This window comes from Trichechus manatus, unplaced genomic scaffold (genome assembly GCF_000243295.1).
Source record: "Trichechus manatus latirostris isolate Lorelei unplaced genomic scaffold, TriManLat1.0 scaffold00079, whole genome shotgun sequence".
NCBI lineage: Eukaryota > Metazoa > Chordata > Mammalia > Sirenia > Trichechidae > Trichechus > Trichechus manatus.
Window position 1 is genome coordinate 532,469 of NW_004444015.1, and position 23,050 is coordinate 555,518.

At 42.6% G+C, this 23,050-nt stretch overlaps 1 protein-coding gene across 1 annotated transcript in view; it reads right to left on the reverse strand.

Moving 5' to 3' along the window:
* AFF2 (ALF transcription elongation factor 2) overlaps positions 1-23,050 on the reverse strand; it is a 543,144-nt gene that overhangs the window by 9,392 nt on the left and 510,702 nt on the right. The window contains exons 14-19 of the mRNA XM_023735455.1: positions 13,954-14,243; positions 13,297-13,360; positions 9,066-9,202; positions 4,722-4,793; positions 4,281-4,374; positions 2,551-2,603 (exon numbers count right to left, since the gene is read on the reverse strand). Of these exons, the coding sequence (XP_023591223.1) occupies positions 2,551-2,603; positions 4,281-4,374; positions 4,722-4,793; positions 9,066-9,202; positions 13,297-13,360; positions 13,954-14,243 (710 nt within the window). The remainder of the gene's footprint in view (positions 1-2,550; positions 2,604-4,280; positions 4,375-4,721; positions 4,794-9,065; positions 9,203-13,296; positions 13,361-13,953; positions 14,244-23,050) is intronic.

The following is a 23,050-nucleotide window of genomic DNA, read 5'->3' on the forward strand; positions in this document are numbered from 1 at the left end:
TGGTTTGAGCCCATCCAGTGGTTCCAGAGAAGACAGGCCTGATGATCTTCCATAAAGATTACAGCCAATATAACCCTATGGAGCTGTTCTACTTTGTAACACGTGGGGTTGCCATGAGTCAGAATTGACTCCATGACAGCAGGTTTGGTTTTGGTTATCTATCTGTCTGTCTCCATTATCTCCATTATTTATCTCCATCCTATTGGTTCTGTTTCTCTGGAGAACCTAATATATCTAAACCCAAACCAAACCCACTGCCGTCGAGTCCATGCCAATTTCTGACTCATAGCGGCCCTTTAGGACAGAGTAGAACTGCCTCATAGGGTTTCCAACGCTGTAATCCTTATGGAAGCAGACTACCACATCTTTCTCCCGCAGAGCAGCTGGCGGGTTCAAACCGCAGACCTTTCAGTTAGCAGCTGAGTGCTTAACCACTGTTCCACCAGGGCTCCTTCTAATACATCTAAGTACTTACATAATGCCTCAGTCTTGCCTCTTGGTTCACAAAGCCCAAAACACTTTCTATATAGCCCCTTACGGAAGAAGTTTGCTGCTTTCTACTCTAAAGCAAGCTGACTTCTTCCAACTGCTTCTTTGCCAGGCCCACTTCACCCTGCCGCTGCTGAGGCTGGTTCCTGAAGCTCTGCCCTAGCCCTCTGCTGCTCTTTCCATACACTCTCCTACAGAGCCCTCAGCCATGGAGAGGGCCACCATGGCTGCCTCCATGCCACTGACTTCCAATGGCCAGCCAGCTGAGGAGGGCTTGGGGTTAGGGGTGCAGCTCCTTGGAGGCACTGTGAGAGGCCCTGTGTGGGGCCAGCCACCCTCATCCCTGGGGGAACCGAGTCAGAAGACTTCCCTGACCACCCAGTGAGGCAGAGCTCTCTTTCTCTGGGGCCGCCAGGGCACTGAGTTCCTACCTGTCACCCCCACTGGGCTGCGTGCTTCTGGCATTCAGGGACTGCGTCTTATTCAGCTCAGAGTCCCCAGCACATCATTGGGGGCCTGGCGCAGAGGAGAGGCACCAGAAGTGTTTCCTGAATGAACGGGATGTAACCCCGGGGAGACTTGTTTTGGGCTGCCTCATTGAAAAGCTCTATGACCTACCAAAGGGAGTGTGCTTTCTTCACACAGAAGCTGCTTTAAAAGTCAGTACAGGAGGTTTTTAGTGTGACTTCACAAGCTTTAGGATGTGTTTGAGTTCTTTTGTTTCAGAATTAAAAAAAAAAAAAAAAACAAAAGAAAAGAAACAAACTTCCCACAATCCTTGAATGGCTGCTTACCTGGCCTTGCCTTTCCTTTCCTTTGTGCTCAGACAAAATAGCTTCCTCGGGGCCTTTCAGTGGTTATTTTTATTTTCTGAACTTTCTGAGAGAATCACTCTCCCTTTTGTTCATCAATATAAGAGTAAGACCCAATTCAACAATTTAAACGGTGCTTCCTTTCAATACAAGAGTTGAGTTAATGAGCCATTGTTAATGGTCCTGTTCCCTCACTCTGAATGTTTTTATGATCTCAAAGTAGGGCCCATTGTCCCACCGCTTCTGGAGTGTTATTTGTAGTTGTTTATAAAGTGGCAGTGGCAACTGTTTTACTCTTGAAGAAAGCGTTTGGATCAGCGATGCAAGGATTTTGAAATGATGACTAATTGAAAAGGCAGCTTGGAGTTCGAAAACAGGCTCTCTTTGAAAGGCTATTTCCACCATCATCCTGCTTCCCTTCCCGCTTCCTGTGGGAAGTGGGCCTGGGGTAGCGAGGTGGTATTGGAGTCATTGGGTTGGGGGGATGACTGGTACCCAACAAGGTGAGCAGAGGCACGTAGCCAGCTCTTGGCGGAGACAGAACTGGGGTTCACATGCTCCTCGTAAAAGAGCCAGGGAAACCAACCCCGAGAGAGGGAGGGGGCCTCCTTCGGTGCCCCTATGTGCTAGGGGCGGCCTCAGGAGTAGGTCACAGGGCTTTCTGACTCCCACACCATGACTGCTAGGCCCTTCCTAGCTCCGCAAGCACAGAGCATTCAAAATCAGGCTGTGGGAGGCTGTGGTTCCATGGTGCCTCAGAGCCACATCAGAGTAGATGCTTTTATATTTTAGGTCAGGCTATTTTAGTATTGCTATAAAAATCATCATGAAGGCTCAGATAATTGGCTGACTAAGCGCCTTCACATTTTCAGAACTATTATGCCTTAGGTTTTATTAAACAGCACTTACCATATATCAATGAATATTTCATTGGTCTTTCATTACTGAGTGAATCATTGAAAACTCAATGCAGTGGAGGTTAACTTGACTCGGCCTCCCTCAAATGGCATGGTGCTTTCCATTTCATTAACAGTTCTTTTTATGGCCATAATTTGGCTTAAAGATCAAATAGTTGAAGAATTTGGTATCATATCATTTTTTAACTTTTCTGTCTTGCCTTTAGCTGAGACCTGCCTGGAATTTTGCATGCACAAAAGATGACCTTCACTCTTGAGTTGTCGATGCAAAATATTTGGGGTCCATTCAATCACTCATTTTCATGAAAAAGCAATTTTCATAAGATACTTACTTTCCATTGCCTACCCATGGAGATGGTATCTGAGCGACTTTTGAAGCATTTTGCTAAAAGAGAGAGAGAGAGGGAAATAAGGACATCTATTTTGTGTTTTATTAATTCAGAAACAGATGGAAGTGTGATTTCGAGCACATTAATATTGATTGCAGCATTTCGGGAGGCCTCCTGTTCCATTTGCAGCACCGGGATGGATGTGTGCATCAGCACACCCCGACGCACACTTGAGGAAAATAGCTGGTTAGGATAATGAGTGGGCTCCAATCAGGACCATGAAAGTCACTTGATGAAAGATCTTATCTAGGAAAAGGCCCAGTGAAATCAGACTCGGTTCTCCAAGAAGTGGTTTAATTATCCTCATCTGAAATTTATTCTGCAAAACAAGCTCTTCAGAGCACAGGAAAGCTTTTCACCTTTAGCTCAAGTTGCAAAACTTTTTTCTTGGGATGGAAGGAGCGCTGGTGGTGCAGTGGTCAAAGCACTCAGCTGCCAACTGTAAAGGTCGGTGGTTTGAATCCACCAGTTTCTCTATGGCAGAATGATGTGGCAGTCTGCTTCCATGAAGATTTACAGCCTTAGAAACCCTGTGGGGTAGTCCTACTCTGTCCTGTAGGATCGCTGTGAGTTGTAATTGACTCCATGGCAATGGGTTTTTCATCCCTGGAATGGGGTTGGTGGCTGAAGTTTCTATATCTCAGGGATGTGCCAGGACCTGGGGTGGGGGTGGGGGCTGAAATGTCTATATCTCAGGGATGTGCCTGGAGCCAGCAGCAGTTTTTGTTTGCTTGTATGGGTGAATCCTCACTGATTACAGCTGGTTACTGTCCTGTCGTAGCGATGAAGCAATGGAATTCTAACCCTTCTTCTTTCCTCCGATGGACTTGGGCCTCTTGCATCTCTGTGGCCACACACTTTCGGAGCAGAGGGAAACCTGACGCTCAGCACCGCTACAGCAGGACAGTGATCAGCTAATTATAATGGCCTTGCCATGTTGGCTCACCACACCTGTGCCACTGAGCCTGACTCGGGCCTGCTTCTTGGCAGTCATGGCCCAGCTTAAGCTTCTTCCCAGGCTTCTTGGGTTCTGGCTCAGCCCACTTTGCAAACCCTGGTGTTCAGGACAAGTCAAGTGAGAATGTAACACTTCTCTGGAGGCACAGAGTTGTGTTGTGCAGACTCCAGGATGGAACCTCCAGGCAACTCCAGGCACTCCCAGATGAGTGAGTGATATAACACTTGTTTGGCCTTTTGCCATGCTCTGAAAGCTATGCAGGATAGGCTGAGGAGGACAGATGCTGGAGCAGTGGCTCTCCAGTGTGATCACAAGACCAGCAGCCTCACTGGCACCTGAGGACTTGTTAGAAATGCAACTTCTCAGGCCCCAGCCCAGACCTACAGACTGGGCTGTAAAAGTATTTTTTATAATTGTAGTAAAATGCCGTTGCCATTTCAACCATTTCTGTGTGTACAATTCAGAGACATTAATTTCATTCACCATGTTATGCAATCATCAGCATTATCCATTTCCAAATTTTCCCATCACTCTTAACAGAAACTAAGTGCCTCTTAAGCAATAGCTCGTTTCCCCCTCCCACCTACCGCTGGTCACCACTAAAAAGCTTTGGTCTCTATGCATTTCGTCAATTGACATTTTGTAACATGTCTACCACTTCTCATTAGTGATTTTATTCACCCTCTACCTCTCAATTCCACAAAATAAGGATTACCTTAAAATACTCCATCAGTGATCTGGAGTACTTCATAGCATGGTCCTTCTTCAGTTTGAACATTCTCAAGTAGAGCAGTGATAAACAGCGGTAGCTGTGGCGATGAGGAAGGGATTATGTTAATGCCAGTGCTTAATGAAACCTATAAACTATACCAAAAAATGCTAATACATATTTTGCAGTGACTCTCCTAAGATTAGATAGATTGGGGAACATACGTATCTAAAAAATATTTAAACAGGGAAAGGGAAGCATTAACAATCCCACCTTGAGAAGGGTCTAAATTAGAAGGGTACATGTTTAGTCAACGACTGAAGAAACCCATTAACTATCCTTTAATAGTTTAATGGAAAACAGAAATACTGATCTGGGGTAAGCAGCTTGAGTTGGAGTTTTCAAATCCTTCTGCCACATTTCAGCTATTTCCTCCATGGGACTCACCATAATACTGCTAGCTTTTTGTCCCCATCTGAAGCCAAGGGGCTGGCAAAGTTCTTCAGCCTCATCGCGTACCTTTGAAGAGAAAGCAAAAGCTAAAGTGAGAATTTGTATTATCCTTCAGAAATTCCCAAACTCATTTGCATTTTGATCACCTGAATGAGTTAGGCCCAAATTTGCTCTGGGTGGGAAGACTAAGAGCACGTGGACAAAAATATGCTTTCCTGAAAACACAAAATAATGATTAAGACTGTGCCACAATAAGACTTAGGTGACATGTGGAATTCAGTCCTGTGACAATGCTGTGGGATTATTATTTTGTGTGTGTATAAATGCTTGCAAAATCCTGTTTCTAGAACGCTCTAGCTAAACAACATTATTGGTTTTCAATGAGAGGTGGACAAAAATGTCAGTCTCAGTTCAGTTTATGACAGATGAGGTAAATAATATACAACTATGCCTGACATGAGCATGGGGAGACCTCAATCACCCAGTGAAAAGGTCTGTTCTAATGGCTCAGGTTTCAAATATATTCCTATAGAAAGCAGCTTTGTTTTCATAGAAGAAAGGTGGATTTCACAGCACTTTAAGGTCTAAGCACCCTTAATTTATGCGCTTGTATAGTTTATCTTTCCGTTCTCTTTAATTGTTACTGTTTCACACTGGGGTGATAAAGGTTGAGTATTTTCCATTTTTTTTTCCCCTTCTAACTGAGCACATTCCATTCTGGGCGTTTAGGCTCTTGAAAATCAATTCATTGTATAAAATCATTGTCTGAGCTTTAATGCAATTTCACAGGTACTTGCGGTAGAATAAGTAATGGGATTCAGTGTTGCATAAGGAAGTTGAAAGTGTACAAGCAGCCTGGACTCCTCATTTATGAGACGGTGACGGAGAGCCCGCAAGGACGTTGGGCTGGCACTGTGGCCTCCTGACTTCCAGCAGCCCCTCCCCTAGAGCCCGCCAGGGCTCACCACCCAAGACTAGGTCTCCTCAGCATCCTACAGCTCTGCTGTCCTCCTTAGGGCTCCAGTGCTGTTGAGCGAACATTTTCAAACAAAAGGACCTGTGCCCTTGATGTGAGTCCCTTCTGTTGTTGCAATATTAAGCAAAGGGATTTTTATTATGTAATAAATCTAACTTTCTTTGACAGCTGGATCACTGAAATGTCAAGTCATTGTGATGGCCCGCTTGTTTTCACAAATACATTTCTATCGCGTATTCCCAAGGCTCCAAGGAACTATAATTACTTGAACGAAGAATATGGGGCACTTTCTCTGTTGCCAGCATGCTGTCTGGGTGAGAGTAATAAAACTCTCTTCAACATGATATTGCACTACTGAAAACTATGTTCCTATTACAGTCATCCTCTAATTGCAGCCGCATTCACAGGGACTGGATAGTGCAGCTTCCATTGCTTAAATGGACCAGAAGACCTAGTGGCTTTCACTCATTTTATTCCCAAGTGAAATTTCTCTCATTAAAAAGAATTATATACACTTTACAGAAAATTTAAAACATAAAATAAAATAAAAATTAGAGAGAGGGGACACACACACAAGTGCATGTAAAGCTGGGGAAATCTGAATGAGTCAGTGGATTGTCTCCAGGTCAGTGTCCTGGTTATGATGTTGCACTACAGTTAGGTAAGACGGTACCATTGGGGGAGACTGGGTGAAGGGTATACGGGGATCCCTCTGTATTATTCCCTACAACTGCATGTGAACCTACCATTACCTCAAAACTGAAAGTTTCAAAATATTGACTTTAAAGTGAATGTCCACAAATTCTCTTTCGACTTCTACCAAATTCCATTGATGTACCCCCTATGGGGAGGAAAATGTCATATAATGAAAAGAAAATCATGCTTAGAAAAAAAGAAGTTTTTCTGCAAACAATTAAGGGAAAACAAGTGCTTTCTAATAGAAATAAATGATGTCATAATTGCATTTTTCCTAGAAAATGAAATTTGGTTTCTTGCTTTTATATTTTTAAGAGTATATACTTTCATCAAATAAAATTCATGAGATAGAAAAAAATAAGGGGAGGGAAAACACCCATAATCTTGCAGTGGCTCCACAAAAGTAAGGCCTGGCAATCTGCTTCCATAAAGATTACAGCTAAGAAAACCCAAGCGAGCAGTTCTGCTCTGTAAAACGTTGAGTCGCCATGAGTCGGGATTGACTCGTCGGCAACGGGCTTGGTTTTTTGGTTATGACAGCTAGGATCTCATTTGCCCTCCAGTTTGGTCCAGATGCCTACACACGTTTCTCAAGGACATAATTGCATATAATTGTCACATTTCAATGGCTGCAAAGGATTCGGTTGAGTGTACTACGATGTAATGAATTACTCTTCTATTATTGATTATTTGACTTGCTTATAATTGTTTTCTATTATATATAATGCCATAGTGAACACCGAACAGATAGCTTGCTCTACTTTTTCAATTATTTTTTTCAAGTAGAGGAAATTCAAATTTCTAGAAGCTGAATTACCGGATCAAAAGATACGAATGCATATTTGTATACTTTTCCTACACAATGCCAAACTGCCCCCGTTTTACAATGAACAGTTTGTATGCCTATCACAAGCGTAGGACAGGCCTCGTTTACTCCATTCTTTTTTTTTTTTTTTGTCCTAACACTGGGTATTAACATCTTAAAATTTTCTTCTTAATTTAAAAAAGTGCCTTCTTTTAATTTGTATTTTTGGATGATTAGAGAGGATGAATTTTCTTCCGCTTGTTCCCTAATGTCTCCCCTCAGTTTTGAATCCTTATGATTTTTGCCAGAATTTTCATCTTTCACCTTCTTCTCTGAAAATTGCACGTCAGCTTGAATAGACACTGAAAAATCTATCTTGCCTTAAGAAATACAGAATGGTGGTGGTAGCTTCCACAGCAAATGAAGGAAGTCAGGGAGAAAGGCTTTGCACTCTTCTCTGGGGCTCACTTCTCAGAGCAGCACTAAGTGACACATAGGTGACTGGCCTAGAAGCCAGGGCTGGGCTTTCCCTTATCACTTCCCTCTTTTTGTGGATTTACCTGAATCTTCTGAACCTATGTGAAAATAGTTTTTTATTTTGTTTTTGTTTTAATAATTCCCATTCTTTTGATGTTTTCGGAAAATATATACTGCATTTTTATGCAAACAACGTGCGCCTTTGCTTGCCAATCACATCCTCCCTCCTCCCCGTGAGATATTTCCATAAGCGCTACTATGCCAGTTTTTTTTTTTTTTTTTAAAAGTAACATGTAAAAAAAATTGGCGTAGTGGCCCTTATGAAAATACCTTACGGAGGGAGGGCACGGTTGGCAAATAAACGTGGAAGGTGTGCATTATTTGCCTAAAAATATGGTATGCTAAATTTGCCCAATGTCTGTCTGAAGGTTCCAGTATTATTATCTCCAGATTCATAGATTTATGCCGGTACAAGCAGTAGAGTATAAAGCAGACCTGGCATTATCGATTAATAGACCCAGAGGGTGAGGAGGCCATAAGGGGCTTTTAGGTAAAGAAGTGCTCACTCAGTCAAAAGCAGTGATTTTGTCCGCCCAGTGAAAGACGGCACTTACCCACTATTTAAAGGTGGGTTAAATGATTTTACAAATCTCTGCAGATTACTGGGAAACACCAGAATGGCTATTATTTCTTCTTCTCCTTCACCTTCTTCCTCTTCTAGGAATTTTTCATTACCCACAGATTCTCCACCAAGACCAACAGGCCAGAAAATTTCATTTAAAATGTAAATGAAATCAATAAGCCATGCAGCTAATATACCCTGTCCTGCTCTCATCCTCCCATCTCTATCCCTGCACCCCTCCCCCTGCCCGTTTCTGTTTCCCTCAAATTCCAGATACACAGGAAGTCGACTCCACACCTGTGGCCTTAAACATCGACTCTGAGTTGGAACAGTGCCCCCTCCTTTTTTAATAACTGAGAAAGAAATTCCTAGAAAACGTGGTTTATAATAGGAACCCGGATAGCACCACTTTTTTTTTTTAAATTATAAAACTGCACCTTTGAAAAGACAAGTGTCAATGCCAAACGGTGAAATTTCTATACTTCACTTCCACCCACTCTGTTTTCAATTTTAATTCTATGAATACTGCAAATTATAACACTCACATTATAACCTCTGAAGGGGATAATTTATAAAAGCAGTGTCCATTAATGATAAATTTTCCACTGACTTTAAGAAAATGGCAAGAACTAATTATGACTCCTAAGAAGAAGATGCGTTGGACAAATCATTAATATGTTGAAATGATATTTTTGAAAACATAGCAGGTTTTAATTATGACTGAAATGAGCTTAGGAAGATGATTGCAGAAAGGCCATTAACCTGAGCAGCTCCACAGTCTCGGAGTACATGGTGTAGGGAGACTTCGCTTCCAGGGGATCGCGCTCCATTGCGTTGCCACATTCGGTGAAGGAGAGGGCTGCGTCAGCGTAATTGACGGCTTTGCCGAATTTCTCAAACTGAAAGAGGAAGATGACTTATCAGCATGATGCTCCCTCTTCTCCTCCTTATAGAGGGAGGAGTGGTTCTCAACAGAGAAACAGTTTGTTCCCCAGGGAACATTTGGCAATGTCTGGAGGTTTTTGGGTTGCCACCACTAGGGGGGGACGCGTTACTGGCATCTAGTGGGTGGAGGCCAAGGATGCTACTAAACATCCTACAATGCACAGGATAGCCCCACCAGAAAGAATGATCTGGCCCGAACGTCAGTAGTGCCAAGGCTGAGAAGAGAAAACCCGCAGTCAAGGTATCAGGGGTGCTTTGTGGTATTACTGTCGTTCTTGTTATCAGTACCATTTTGGTGGACTAGAATCCAAAGTTGACAAGTTTCTATTCATGAAGTTTACTAACCTGACCAGTCATTGTGGTTTCCTACAGACAGAGCTTGCAATTAAGCTCCGCGTTTTCTAAGCCTCATGGACAATGAACACATACAGTCTCGACTCTCGAACTCTTTGTAAGCACATCAACCCTGCTTCCGGGAGAAGAGTTTAACAAATTGATGCTATTGTCATGAAAAATGAGAAGCTGTCCTATGACTGTTGACAATAATCGCATCACTTTCATTGTAAATGATGGTCTGAAATAGTGTGTCAAAAAGCCAAAAAATAGAGCACCACTAAATATTTTAGTTTAGTAAAATTTTATTGCAAAAGGTTTTAGCTCTGATAATGGTCATGACTGAACTGACTTAGACAGACTGATTTCTTTTTTATGTGTAATGAATATTATATATGACACTTTTATAGTGAGTATTTTATAACAGTATTTAACATTTTCAATTTTTGATAGCTGGATGGATGTAAGAATTCCACTAATATGGTATGTTATGCAAAAGAACCAATATAATGCAGATTTAGCTATTTTAATTTTCTTGTACACCTTTTATCAAAATATTTTTTATGCAACTGTGAAGGCTTCAATTCTCAAAATGGCAGAGTAGCTGTCTCTAGCAAAGGATTAAGTGCAACTATAAAATGATGAGTTACGGGTCCTGCACAATCTCTTGTTGTAATGACTCTCTTTACAATAAATGTTCTTCAGCTTTTATGTACTGCAGGAAATCTGTGATTTCCTTTCTGTAAGCAGCTGTGGGAAAATATCGGTGTCTACCCAGTTCAAAGTGATTTCCTGAAAACCTATGTGTATATGCAAATGAAATGATCTCCCTTCTCTCTTGCCTCCAAAGATCATTTCCTTAGGTACATCAGGCTTTGACTGGCTCTCCCATTTGGAAACTAATCTTTACATCCTGATTTTTGGAGGAGATTTTTCATTCATTAACCCATAGCTGGAAGAATCCTTAAAGATCATCGAACCTAAACCCCTCCTTTTCCAAAAAGGGAAACTGAATTCATAAACCATAGCTGGAAGGATCCTTAAAGATCATCTAGTCAAGCCCTTCCTTTTCCAAAAAAGGAAACGAAGACCTAAGAGAAAAATTGACAAGGCCATGTTGCCAAGTCAATTAAATTAATGGCCAAGTCACTCCTCCTCTCTGAGCCTCAGTTTCTACACTGTTAAAGGAGAGAAACTGAGGAACAGGAATTGACAGATTCCTGAGTGTATAGGAACATTCACAAAGGTCCCTGGCCAATGTGAAAGGCACCCAAGAACAGATAAAAAGAAATAATGTGGAGACGTGGTACTCACAAAATCCCAAACCCCCTCTGGGATAAGACAACTGTGATAATCATAAATCCATTTAAAGTTTATCTTGTGCAAAGAATTTAAGTTGAGGTCGTTTCCCTTGATTCCTTAGAGATGACCCTTGGAATTCCCTACCTTTATGTATTTAAAACCTCGAGACTACACCCAAGGATTTGGCCAAATGAATGGGAGCCACAGAAACCACCTACTAATCTGATGTCAGCTGATCTCAGAAAGGGGGCTATGATTCAATCAATCACGTTGAGACTGAAAAAACCAAACCCATTGCCATCGAGTTGATTCTGACTCATAGTGACCCTACAGGACAGGGTAGAACTGCCCCACAGGGTTTCCAAAATGTGGCTGGTGGATTCAAACTGCAGACCTTTTGGTTAGCAGCTGTAGCTCTTACCAGTGGTTGATTTTTATTTGGCTTCCTCCTCTTCTCCTTAAAAGCCTCATTGTAACTCACCTGCATTGAGCCTTTTTTTTTTTTTAACAAAATGGCCTACCTGTATGCATACAGAGTAACGGCTTGAATAAACCCTATATACTTTGTGTTTTGATTATTTTTAACACCACCCGTAAAAAGAGGTGGTTGAACTATAATACAAGGATGCTTCCAGCTCTGGTGTAGACATAGGCTGAGCAAAAATGTCATTCCTCTAAATGAGTGTTTCTCAACTTTTCATTCATAATCACCCCCCGCCCCGGAACATTTTTAGACATTTTTTCCACCCAAATCCATGAAATTTTAATAGCAAACACATACTAAATATCTCTTTATGCACTGTGGCTCTTTGGAGGGTCATAAGCCATTTCAATATCTAAGATTTTTTTCAGCCTCTTCCCAAGAACCAATTTTTGCCCTCATGAGGGTGCTATCTCCCCCATTGAGAATGCATGTTCTAAATGGATTACACCAAGAGTGATTTTGCGGGACACATAAACACAACCCCAGAAGGTAGAGAGTGATGTTGATTCTTGAACCCATGTATGTATCTCTGATTTTCTCAGTTCTTCAAACATTTCACCTAAATGGCCTCAGATGGGCATCCCAATCTCCATGAGCTCATGGAACAGCTGGCCAAATGAACATCTACGTACTCTCTTGCTCTGATTTTGACACTGGGCAAACTCCAGAGCCCTTAGGCAGTGCTGTGAAGTGGAGGACTTTTAGAGAAAACCTTTGGTCTTTCAGTCAGCAGTACTGCCACCCAGTGCCTTTCAAAGGTCTCACCACTCATACGATGGTCACAGGCACAGTCTTCCCAGCACCTCTGGGAGCTGGCACCCAGCCTGCCTTGTCATTTCTGTGTACAGGAGCAGGAGATGATTGTTTCCAAGGGAAAATTCATACCATAGAAGGGTCAGCTGCTGACATATCCAGGCAGTTGGGATCACAGGGAGGATGACAGACAATAGGGAAGCAGCAGAGGCAAGGGCCATGGGCAGTTGCTGTTGGTCTCACACTAGTACAAGTGCAAAGACTATTGTGGCATTCCAGTAGAGGCCTCCCTGTGTCAAACGCCACGTGACAGCTATGTCCTGGCGGCAATGCTTGATGGAGGATGCTTTTTTCAATTTTTTTGAATACAATGAGTAAAACTGACACCTGTAATTGTGTTGGGGTTTAGTCAAAGGTGAGGAGCCTGAATTCAGAACATTCTCTCGGCTATTGGCTCTCAATCTTGGCTGCATGTTGGAATCACCTGGGGAGTTTTAACACCCATGTCTGGATCCCGATCCCAGAAATTCTGATTTCATTTGCCGGGGGTGAGACCTGGGCATCAGGGGTCTTTCTAAAGGTCCCTGAGTGATTGTAATGTGTGTTCAGGTTGAGACCCACTGTTAGGAGGATCAGTCAAGTCAAACACCCAATGTGCTGGCCTAGGTGGTCAAAACACTTGGAAGCAGCTGGGCAAAGTGTCTTGGGAAACCTGCATGGAAGCCCTTCTTTTCTCTGCTCGGGGTCCCAGCCTGACTGTGGACCTCCCTCTGGAAACATGAAATCAAATGCAACAAGGAGCTGAGGTCTTGGGACAGATCTGAGTTTCCCAGAGCCAATTTTTGAGGCCAGTTAACCAGTTCTGCTGGTTTGCGGAACCCGATTACAGCTCCCTCACTCCAGGAGGAGTGTCAAAAGTCACTTGAAATTCACTTTAAAGATAATGGTATATGCCATTTTGCTTCTGAATTTGGGGCAAGGGGAGAAACACTGGGAAAACAAGTGACTTTGGACCTAATCAGCACCATTCTCCCTCTGGCAAGAGCAGCAACGGGCTGCAAAGCAGGCTGGGGCTGGGCTACCAAATGTTGGACTGGCTTGTAAAGTGCCTTCTTTGTTTTCCTTCAAAGCATAATACCTTAATGGGAGCAAAGCCACGAGAGGAAGGGAACCTACCAGGGCATCAGCTTTGTGCTTCAGCTTCTTAGCCTCCTGCATGTAATAATCAGCATTGTGGACCCTAAACAAACAAATCACACTCTTTCAGAAACCAGTGTTGATACTTTTCACCTTTTGATTAAAAGACTGAAGAGTCAAAGCAAAATTATTTTTTGCTACAAATCTATTCCTATACAATGCCTTGGAAAAGGCAGTGAATGCTGTCATTCATGTTGTAACCAACCTTGAAATAATCCAGTAAATGCAATCTGAAGTGCATAATGGCTTATTAGGATAAATAATCCCATCCTCCACCCCCCACCATTACAGTTGTCCAAAGAGAGCAAACGAAACCTAGATGTGTATCTATTTGTTGGTACGCATTTGCATCTGAGAACACGGATAAGAAAGGAGGACAAAGTAACCTGGAATTAAGCACCTGCCTTTGGAAACAGCAACAAAGCTGCACAACTAAACATGGGCGAAGCCATTTCTGGGTGGGGACAGAGATATGTGGGGGGTGGGGTGGGGGAGGGTATATATTTAAGGTTATAGGATATGGTGCTGAAGTCCTATTCCAGGTGACACCCGCATGGAACCAGAAATGCCATACAGCCCCCACCCCCCCCATTCAGCGTCCCAAATTGTGTCCATGAGAATCTGGGGACAACATACGAGTCATCAAAAGTGAGCTTGGGTCTCCGAACATTGGTGCTGCTGCTGGACAGAAGGGGCAGGGCCGCCCAGGACGTCATCTCCAGGTGACTGCTATCCATGAGGCCAGTAGTGATGGTAGAGGTGATGGTGGAAATGGTGGTGGTAGTGGTTGTGGTGGTGGCTGTGGCCGTGGTGGTGGCTGTGACAGTGGCAGTGACAATGGCAGTAGCAGTGACAGTGGCAGTGGTGATAGCAGTGTTGGTGACAGTGACGGTGGCAGAGGCTGCCTTTTTTGGAGTGTCTCCCTCCTGGGAAAAAGGAGGACAAATAGCTTCCATTAGGTCCAGCTCTTGAGAACATCTTTTCATAAATTCTCTGAATGTCCAGCACACTGGGAACAAGGCAGGAGGAAAGGAAACAATGCACACGGCTTGAGGGGAAATAGGTGGCCCTGACATATTGTGGGGGCTCTGTGAATCACCAGCTTTTGTTCTAGGATGACACCAAAAACTGAGCTAATTAGGTGCTGTGATTACATGGCCCCCATCATGCCATTAGGAAGGCTATTTGTAAAGGTCCAAATACAGTAGAAAAAGTGAGAGGGGAGAGCAGGGAAGGGGAAAGGGAGGGGAGGATAGGGAGAGGAGGAGAGAGGAAGAAAGAGAAGGAAAGAGGAGGATGGAGACAGGGAGCGATAAGATGGAGAGAGAGAGAGAGAGAGAGAGAAATATAGACTGAATAGAGTCTGACCCTGATGTGAACATTTTTGATAGGGCAACCAGCCCAGAAACTATCTCTAGGGTAAGTAGAGTCCACTGGTCGCTCTGCAAAATATTAGATCCAGTCCAGTAAAATACCAGCAAACCAAGCATTGTCCTGCCATAGTCAGCACCCCGGGCCAGAGGCTGAAGAAGGCCTTTTGTTCATATGAGACACTTGACCAATTTCTGGTTAAATGAATACCACATGAGTATGCCTCCTCATTTTAAAGTCTTGGGACTGTGAAGTCTCATTTCAACCAGGTCAAAAATCAGAACGGTCTCCCTCTGAACTGTCATTGTCATAGAGAGGCTGGGACCCAGTGGAGAAAGTAGGTGGTAAGATGTGTAATTCTGTTCCTGTGATAGTGCTGTGTCACAAGACCACCTGCCGTGCTCCCATGGCAGACCCTGCCCTCTCACGCCTGGCAACCCTCCCTGCCCTTGGCATCTGTGGGACTCTCCTGACCCCTCTACGTCTGACCACGCTTTCCATGGTACCTTTCCCCCCTCTGCTCTCATAAGTTGGTATCTCCCTAAGGGCGGTATCCCCCAAGGTTCTCTCCTCAACGTTCTTAGTTCTTGACAAGATGTACCAATCCTGTACGTGTTGGCACAGCTTCAGCCAAATGAAGGTAACTCATAAATGGAAACCTCCATCTTAGTCTCTCTCCTAAGCTCCACACCTGCAGTGACAACCTCTAGAAAGTTACCTAGATGATCCATTAGCACCTCAAATGTCTCTAAAACTAAATAGCTAACTGGACCCAGCTGGTCCCCTGTATCTGTTAATGGCAGGACAGTCCTCTGCCACTAAGCTGGATTTCTCCACACCAGCGAGGAGTTTCCAAGTTCGGTTTGGCAGGGCTCCGTGGGACTGTGGTAGTCCCTGGGGCCAGAGGCATTGGAGCTCCCTATCCTTAGCTTCCATCTGAGCTGTTCTGCTTTAATCTCCTTTACATATTAAAGTTTTGTAAATTATTGCATTTCAAAAAACGGTGATGCTCTCAAAGTGTTTTTTTTTCTAAATTTTATTTATTTTGTTGTTGTTGTTGAGAATATACACAGCAAAACATACACCAATTCAACGTCTTCTACATGTACAATTTAGCGACATTGGTTACATTCTTCAAGTTGTGCAATCATTCTCATCCTCCTTTTCTGAGTTGTTCGTCCCTCATTAACAGAAACTCACTGCCTCCTAAGGTTGCTATCTAATCTTTCCAGTTGCTGTTGTCAATTTGATCCCATATAGACAGTTCTTTAGAGTACAATGGTTAAGGTAGATATTTTTCACTAGTTAAGCTAAATAATTGCTTGGTTTTAAGATGACTTCAGGGAATATTTTTCGTTCAAGGCTTAAAGATTATCTCAGGGCAGTAGTTTCAGGGGTTCATCCACCCTCTATGGCTCCAGAAAGTCTACAGTCGATGAGAATTTGAAATTCTGTTCTTCCGTTTTCCCCCTTTTGATCAGGATTGCTCTATGGAATCTTTGATGAAAATGTTCAGTATTGGTAGCCAGGCACCATCCAGTTCTGATCTCATGGTAAAGGACGTAGCTGTTCATGCAGGCAATTAGCCACACATTCCATGTTGTTGTTAGGTGCCATTGAGTTGGTTCTGATTCACAGTGACCTTATATACACTAAACACTGCCTGGTCCTGCGCCATCCTCAGAATTGTTGTTAGTTTGAGCCCACTGTTGCAGCCACCATGTCAATTCATCTCACTGAAGGTCTTCCTCTTTTTCACTGACCCTCTACTTTACCAAGCATGATGTCCTTCTCCAGGGCCTGGTCCCTCCTGATAACATGTTCAAAGTACGTGAGATGAAGTCTCGCCATCCTTGCTTCCAAGGAGCCCTCTGGGTGTATTTCTTCCAAGACAGACTTGTTCATTCTTCTGGCAGCCCATCATATATTCAATATTCTTCACCAACATCACAATTCAGAGGCATCAGTTCTTCTTCGGACTTCATTATTCATTGTCCAGCTTTCACATGCATATGAGGTGAATGAAAATATCACAGCTTGGGTCAAGTGCACCTTAGTCCTTTACCAGTGGCAAAGCTTCCAGTATCACAGCAACACATAAGCCACCACAGTTCGGCAAACTGACAGATGTGACACATTCCATATCCTCCTCCTGTTTCTGACTCTCCTTCCTCTGCTGTTCCAGGTGAATAGAGACCAGTTGCTTTGCTTTGGATGGCCACTTGCAAGCTTTTAAGATCCCAGGCACTACGAAATGAACAAGGAGGTAGAACGAAGCACTGAACAGTTACTAGGCCAATTAACTGGGATGTCCCATGAAATCACGACCCTATACCTCCAAACCAAGGAACCAAACCCCATGAGGTGTTTGGTTGTACATAAGCAGCCTCAGCAGCTACTCTGTTTGTTTGTTTTTTGTCGTTGTTCTAAATATATCTATCACACAACTTTTGCCAATTTAAGTTTTTATAGGTGTACATTTTATTGACTACAATTACAATAATCGCCTGTGCAACCCTACCCTTAATCAATGCAATTTTTCCATCACTATTAACCACCCCCTTTCCCCTTCCCTCCCACTCCTGGTAACCACTAATAAACTTTCATCTCTATTCATTTGTCTTTTCTTGTCTTTTTATATAAGTGAGGTCAGACAATATTTGTCCTTATGTGATTGGCTTATTTCACTCAGCATAACGTCTTAAAGCTCCAACCACACTGTAGCATTTATCAAGACTTCATTTCTCCTACTGGCTGAGTAGTATTCCATTGTATGTGTGTACCACATTTTGTTTATCCATTCATCTGTTGATAGGTATTTAGGTTGTTTCCACCTTTTGGCTATTGTGTAGTGCTGCCATGAACATTGGTGTGCAAGTCTCTTTTGAGTCTCTGCTTTCCAGTCTTTGGGGAATATACCTAGGATTGGACTTGCTGGGTCTTATGGTAGTTTGTCATACTGTGGTGGCTTGCATGCTGCTGTGATGTTGGAAGCTATGCCACTGGTATTTCAAATACCAGTAAGGTCACCCATGGTGGACAAGTTTCAGCGGAGCTTCTGGACTAAGACAGACTAGAAAGAAGGACCTGGCAATCTCCTTCTTAAAAAATTGGCCAATGAAAACCTAATGAATAACAGCTCAACATGAAGAAAACAAAAATCCTCACAACTGAATCACTAACCAGCACGACAAATGCAGAAAAGATTGAAGTAGTCAAGGATTTCATTTTACGTGGATCCACGATCAATGCCCATGGAAGCAACAGTCAAGAAATCAAATGAAATATTGCATTGGGAAAATTTGCTGCAAAAGACCTCTTTAAAGTGTTAAAAAGCAAAGATGTTACTTTGAGGACTAAGGTGCACCTGACCCAAGCCACGGTATTTTCAATTGCCTCATATGCATGCGAAAGCTGGAAAATGAATAAGGAAGACCAAAGAAGAACTGATGCCTTTGAATTATGGTGTTGGTGAAGAATATCAAATATACAATGGACTGCCAGAAGAACAAACAAATCTGTCTCAGGAGAGTACAGCCAGAATGCTCCTTAGAAGCAAGGATGGAGAGATTTTGTCTCACGTACTTTGAACATGTTATCAGGAGAGATCAGTCCCTGGAGAAGGACATCATGCTTGGTAAAGTAGAAGGTCAGCAGTAGCTGTATAGTATGTTTTAAAATCAGGAAGTGTGAGTCCTCCTACTTTGTTATTCTCTTTCAGTAGTGTTTTAGCTATTCCGGGCCTCTTGCCATTCTATATAAAGTTGAGGATTGTTTTTTCTATTTCTGTAAAGATGGCTGTTGGAATATTGATTGGGATTGCACTGAATCTATAGATGGCTTTGGGTAATATTGACATCTTAACAATATTAAGTCTTCCAATCCATGAACATGGGACATCTTTCCATTTATTAAGTCTTCTTTAATATCTTTCAGCAACGTTTTGTAGTTTTAACAGTGTAAGTCCTTCACGTCTTGGTTAGATTTATTCCTAGGAATTTTATTGTTTGAGATGCTGTCGTGAATGGAATCGTTTCTCTAATTTCCTTTTCAGATTTCTCATTACTGGTGTATAGAAACCCAACTGATTTTTGGTTGTTGACCTTGTACCCTTTAACTTTGCTAAATTCCTCTATTAGCTCTAGAAGTTTTCTTGTGGATCTTTGGGATTTTCTATTTACAGGATCATACTATCCATGAATACAGATAATTTTACTTCTTGTTTTCCAGTCTGGGTATCTTTTATTTCTTTCTCTTGTTTAATTGCTCTGGCTAGGACTTCTCATGCAATATTGAATAGACGTGGTGAGAGCAGGAACCCTTGTCTTGTTCCTGATTTCAAGGGGAAAGCTCTCAGTCTTTCTCCATTAAATATAATGTTGGATGTAGGCTTTTCATATATGCCCTAAATCATATTGAGGAATTTCCCTTCTATTCCAATCTTCTTTAGGGTTTTCATCAAGAAAGGGTATTGGATTTTATCACATGCTTTTTCTGCATCTTTAGTGTGGTGCAATGGATTGCTTTTATATGGCCTTTCTCGCCATGGTATTGTAACTCTCACCAAGAGATTGGGTGGGACTATGCAAATAAGGTGCGTATGGCCTACCAAGGGGATTGGATAGCATGCTAATAATACAAATAAGTTGCATGGCAGCCTTGTGGGGGTGTTACCTAGCAAATAAAATGTATGGAACCCTAACGAGGGGATTGGTCAGTTTTGCCATCCTGCTAGGCTTAAAATGAGCCATTCCAGAGGCAGAAAGAGGGAACATTACTAACAAGAAAGAAGAGCTAGGAGTGGAGTATGTCCTTCGGACCCAGGTCCCTGTGCTGAGAACCTCCTAGACCCAGAAGACACAGAGAGAGAGAGCTTTAACACCAGAGATGGTGAGAGATGGCGAGAAGCAGTGCAGAGAAATGGTGGCACCAGGGCCAGGAGACTTGCAGGAGATGGTACAGTAGGCTTCCTGGCCCACAGAGAGAAAGAGCTGAGCGCCTTTGGGCAGGAGGCTTGCTGGTGGAGTGGAGTGCCTCTGGGCACTTATCAGCGGATCTAAAGAGCTTTGTAACACTTTCTCGAGCAGGGCAGAAGCCAGGCTGAGGGGCCGAGGGGCCAATGGGCCGAGGGACCAAGACGCTGAGGGGCTGAGGGCCAGAGAGAGGCCTGCCTATGGGCATGGCTGAGAAGAGGCTGTCCTGATCAAAGAACTGTATCCTGAGTTGTAACTTGTTACTTCCCTAATAAACTCTATAATCGTCAGTATTGTCTGTGAGTTCTATATGGCCACTGCAATGAATTATCGAACCCCACAGAGAAGTAGAGAGTGCTCTGAGAGGGACAGCTGGTGTCAGAATTGGTAAAAAAGTTGGAGAAAGGAGATATGTTTAACCTCCACTTCATAAAAATCAGTCTTGGGCTGTTGGTGCTGATAATGATTCTCTCTCCTTCCCCTTGTGCAGTTAGAAGAGCAGATCTGACACTTTCACCGTGCCATTTTTACACAGAGAGATGATCATGCAGTTCTTTTTCTTTGTTCTGTTGATATGGTGTATTACATTGATTGATTTTCTAACGTTGAACCATCCCTGCATTCCTGGATAAATCCCACTTGGTCATGGTGTATGACTCTCCTAATATGCTGTTGGATTCTGTTTGCTAGCATTTTGATGAGGATTTTTGCCTGTGAGGGCAGTTGTACTCTGTCCTATAGGGTCGCTATGAGTCGGAATCAACTTGATGGAAATTTCTTTTTTTTTTTAATTCATAAGAGATATTGGCCTGTAGTTTTCTTTTTCTTGTGGTGTCTTTGTCTGGTTTGGGTATCAGGGCTATGTTTGCTTCATAGAATGAATTAAGGAGTATTCCTTCTTTCTCTATATTTTGGAAGAGTTTAAACAATATTGGTATCAATTCTTCTCTAAATGTTTGGCAGAATTCCCCAGTGAAGTCATCTGGTCCAGGACTTTTTTTTGTTGGGAGATTTTTGATCACTGATTCGATCTTCTCACTTGTTATGGGTCTGTTGAGACTTTCTATTTTCTCCTGAGTCAGTTTGGGTAGGGTGTGTGCATCTAAGAATTTGTTCATTTCATCTAGGTTATCCAGTTTGTTGCCATACAGTTGTTCATAATATTCTGTTATAATTCTCTTTATTTCTATCAGGTCAGTTGTAATGTCCCCTCTTTCATTTTTTTATTTTGGTCATTTGCATCTTTTCTCTTCTTTTCTTTGTCAGTCTAACTAAAGGTTTGTCAATTTTATTGATCTTTTCAAAGAACCAACTTCTGGTTTTATTGATTTTCTCAACCGTTCTTTCTGTTTTCCATTTTATTTATTTCTGCTCTGATCTTTGTTATTTCCTTTCTTCTGGTAGGTTTAGGCTTAGTTTGCTCTTCTCTTCTAGTTCCTGGAGTTGTCAAATGAGGCCGTTAATTTGAGATTTTTTTTATGTAGGCATTTATTATTGTAAGTTTCCCTCTGAGTACTGCCTTTGCTGAATACCACAAGGTTTGGTATGCAGTGCTTTCATTTTCATTTGACTCTAAGAAATTTGTGATTTCTTTCTTGACTCATTGGTTGTTTAATAGTGTGTTGTTTAATTTCCATATGCTTGTGTATTTTCCATGTTTTTTCCTGTTATTGATTTCTAGTGTCACTCCGTTGTGGTCAGAGGAAATACTTTGTATGATTTCAGTCTTTTTAAATTTATCAAGACTTGCTTTGTGACCTAAACTAAAGCTTTTTTTTGAAAACCACTGCTCTATTCCATTTATTTTCTTCCTCTCCATTACCCTTATCCAATTAATTACCAAGTCCTGTTGATTTTACCTCCCCCAGATCTTTCAAACCTGCCCCTTCTTTCTCCTCAGCTTTAAATTTCAGGCCCTCATGGCTTCTTTTTTTTATTGTGGTAAAAATATATATAACAAAACATTTGCCATTTCAACCTTTTTTGTGTGTATAATTCAGTGACGTTAATTAAGGTCACTATGCTGTGCAACTATCACCACTATCCATTTCCAAATTTTTTGTTCACCTTTAACATAAACTCAGTGCCCCTTAAGCAATAACTCCCCCCTCCCCAAATCCACCCACCCCAGGTAACCACCAATAAACTTTGGTCTCTATGCATCTGCATGACTTCTGAGGCTATCAGATAGCTTCCTGGCCTGCTCCTGGCTCCTGGTCTCCCAACCTTGAGGATAACTTCTCCAGTCCCCCCCTCAATCTGCTGCTTGCCAGCATGAGCTTCCTCAACAAAACTCCAAGCGTGCCACTGCTCTGCACTCAAATGCAAAATAAAGTCTGAACTCTTTTCTGGCATTCAAGGCCCTCCCTGACCTGATTTCACCTTTTGGCCTCATCTTCCAGTGCCCCCTTCCAGAGGCTTCTGCTTCAACCAAACTGAACATGCCCTCTGCTTTATTTTCATACCATCTTATGTTTGAAAAAGCCTTCTCTTCATTTCTAAAGGAGTCCCTGGGTGGCGCAGTTAAGGGCTTGACTACTGACCAAAAGGTTGGTGGTTTAAGTCCATTCAGAGGCACCTCAGAAGAAAGGCCTGGTGATCTACTTCTGAAAGATCAGTCACTGAAACCTCTATGGAGCAGAGTTCTACTCTGACACACATGGGGTCGCCATGAGTCGGAGTTGACTCCATGACAACTGGTTTACTGATTTCATTTCTTAACCTTACTCATTCATTAAGGCCCAGACTCATCTTCCAGGAAATCTGTGTTGTGTCAATGATTGTAGGCCATTCAGAGGCCTATCTCTGTGCCTTCCTTACAACACTGATCACCAATTATTTTAAATTCTAGTTCTTTGGGCATGTGTCTCATTCCTCCCTTAGACAGTGAGCTCTCTGAGCACTGGAGCCATCTTTGATTTATGACACCACGCCACCACCCACTCTGCCCCCTAGCTCAGTGCTCTCAGTGTTGGCTGCAGGTGTGCATGCCTGCCTTTGTGAAGGGTCACTTTAAAAATAAAAGCCAAATGTGAATATGTCTTGAATCCGTGAACATCAATCATTTCCACTTGATCCTGGACCTTCTGATCATCAAACAATTCCGACCACCAAGAGGTCACTGAGATAAATGTGTCGAGAGGTTGCACATCTGAAAATTGTTATGATGGATATGGAGGAAATATTTTAAAGATCATCATAGATTTTATTCAACCATTTTATTAACACATAACCAGAGCCATCTGAAACTGCTAAGCTAGTTCTGTGTTTCAACAGCCAGAGCTAGACTGGCCCAGACCAAACAGTGGGGTCAGTCCAAGTCAGCTCCACTTGTCTCTGTGGCCAAAATCTGTGGCAAGAACCCTGAAACACCACATCTACCACGCACA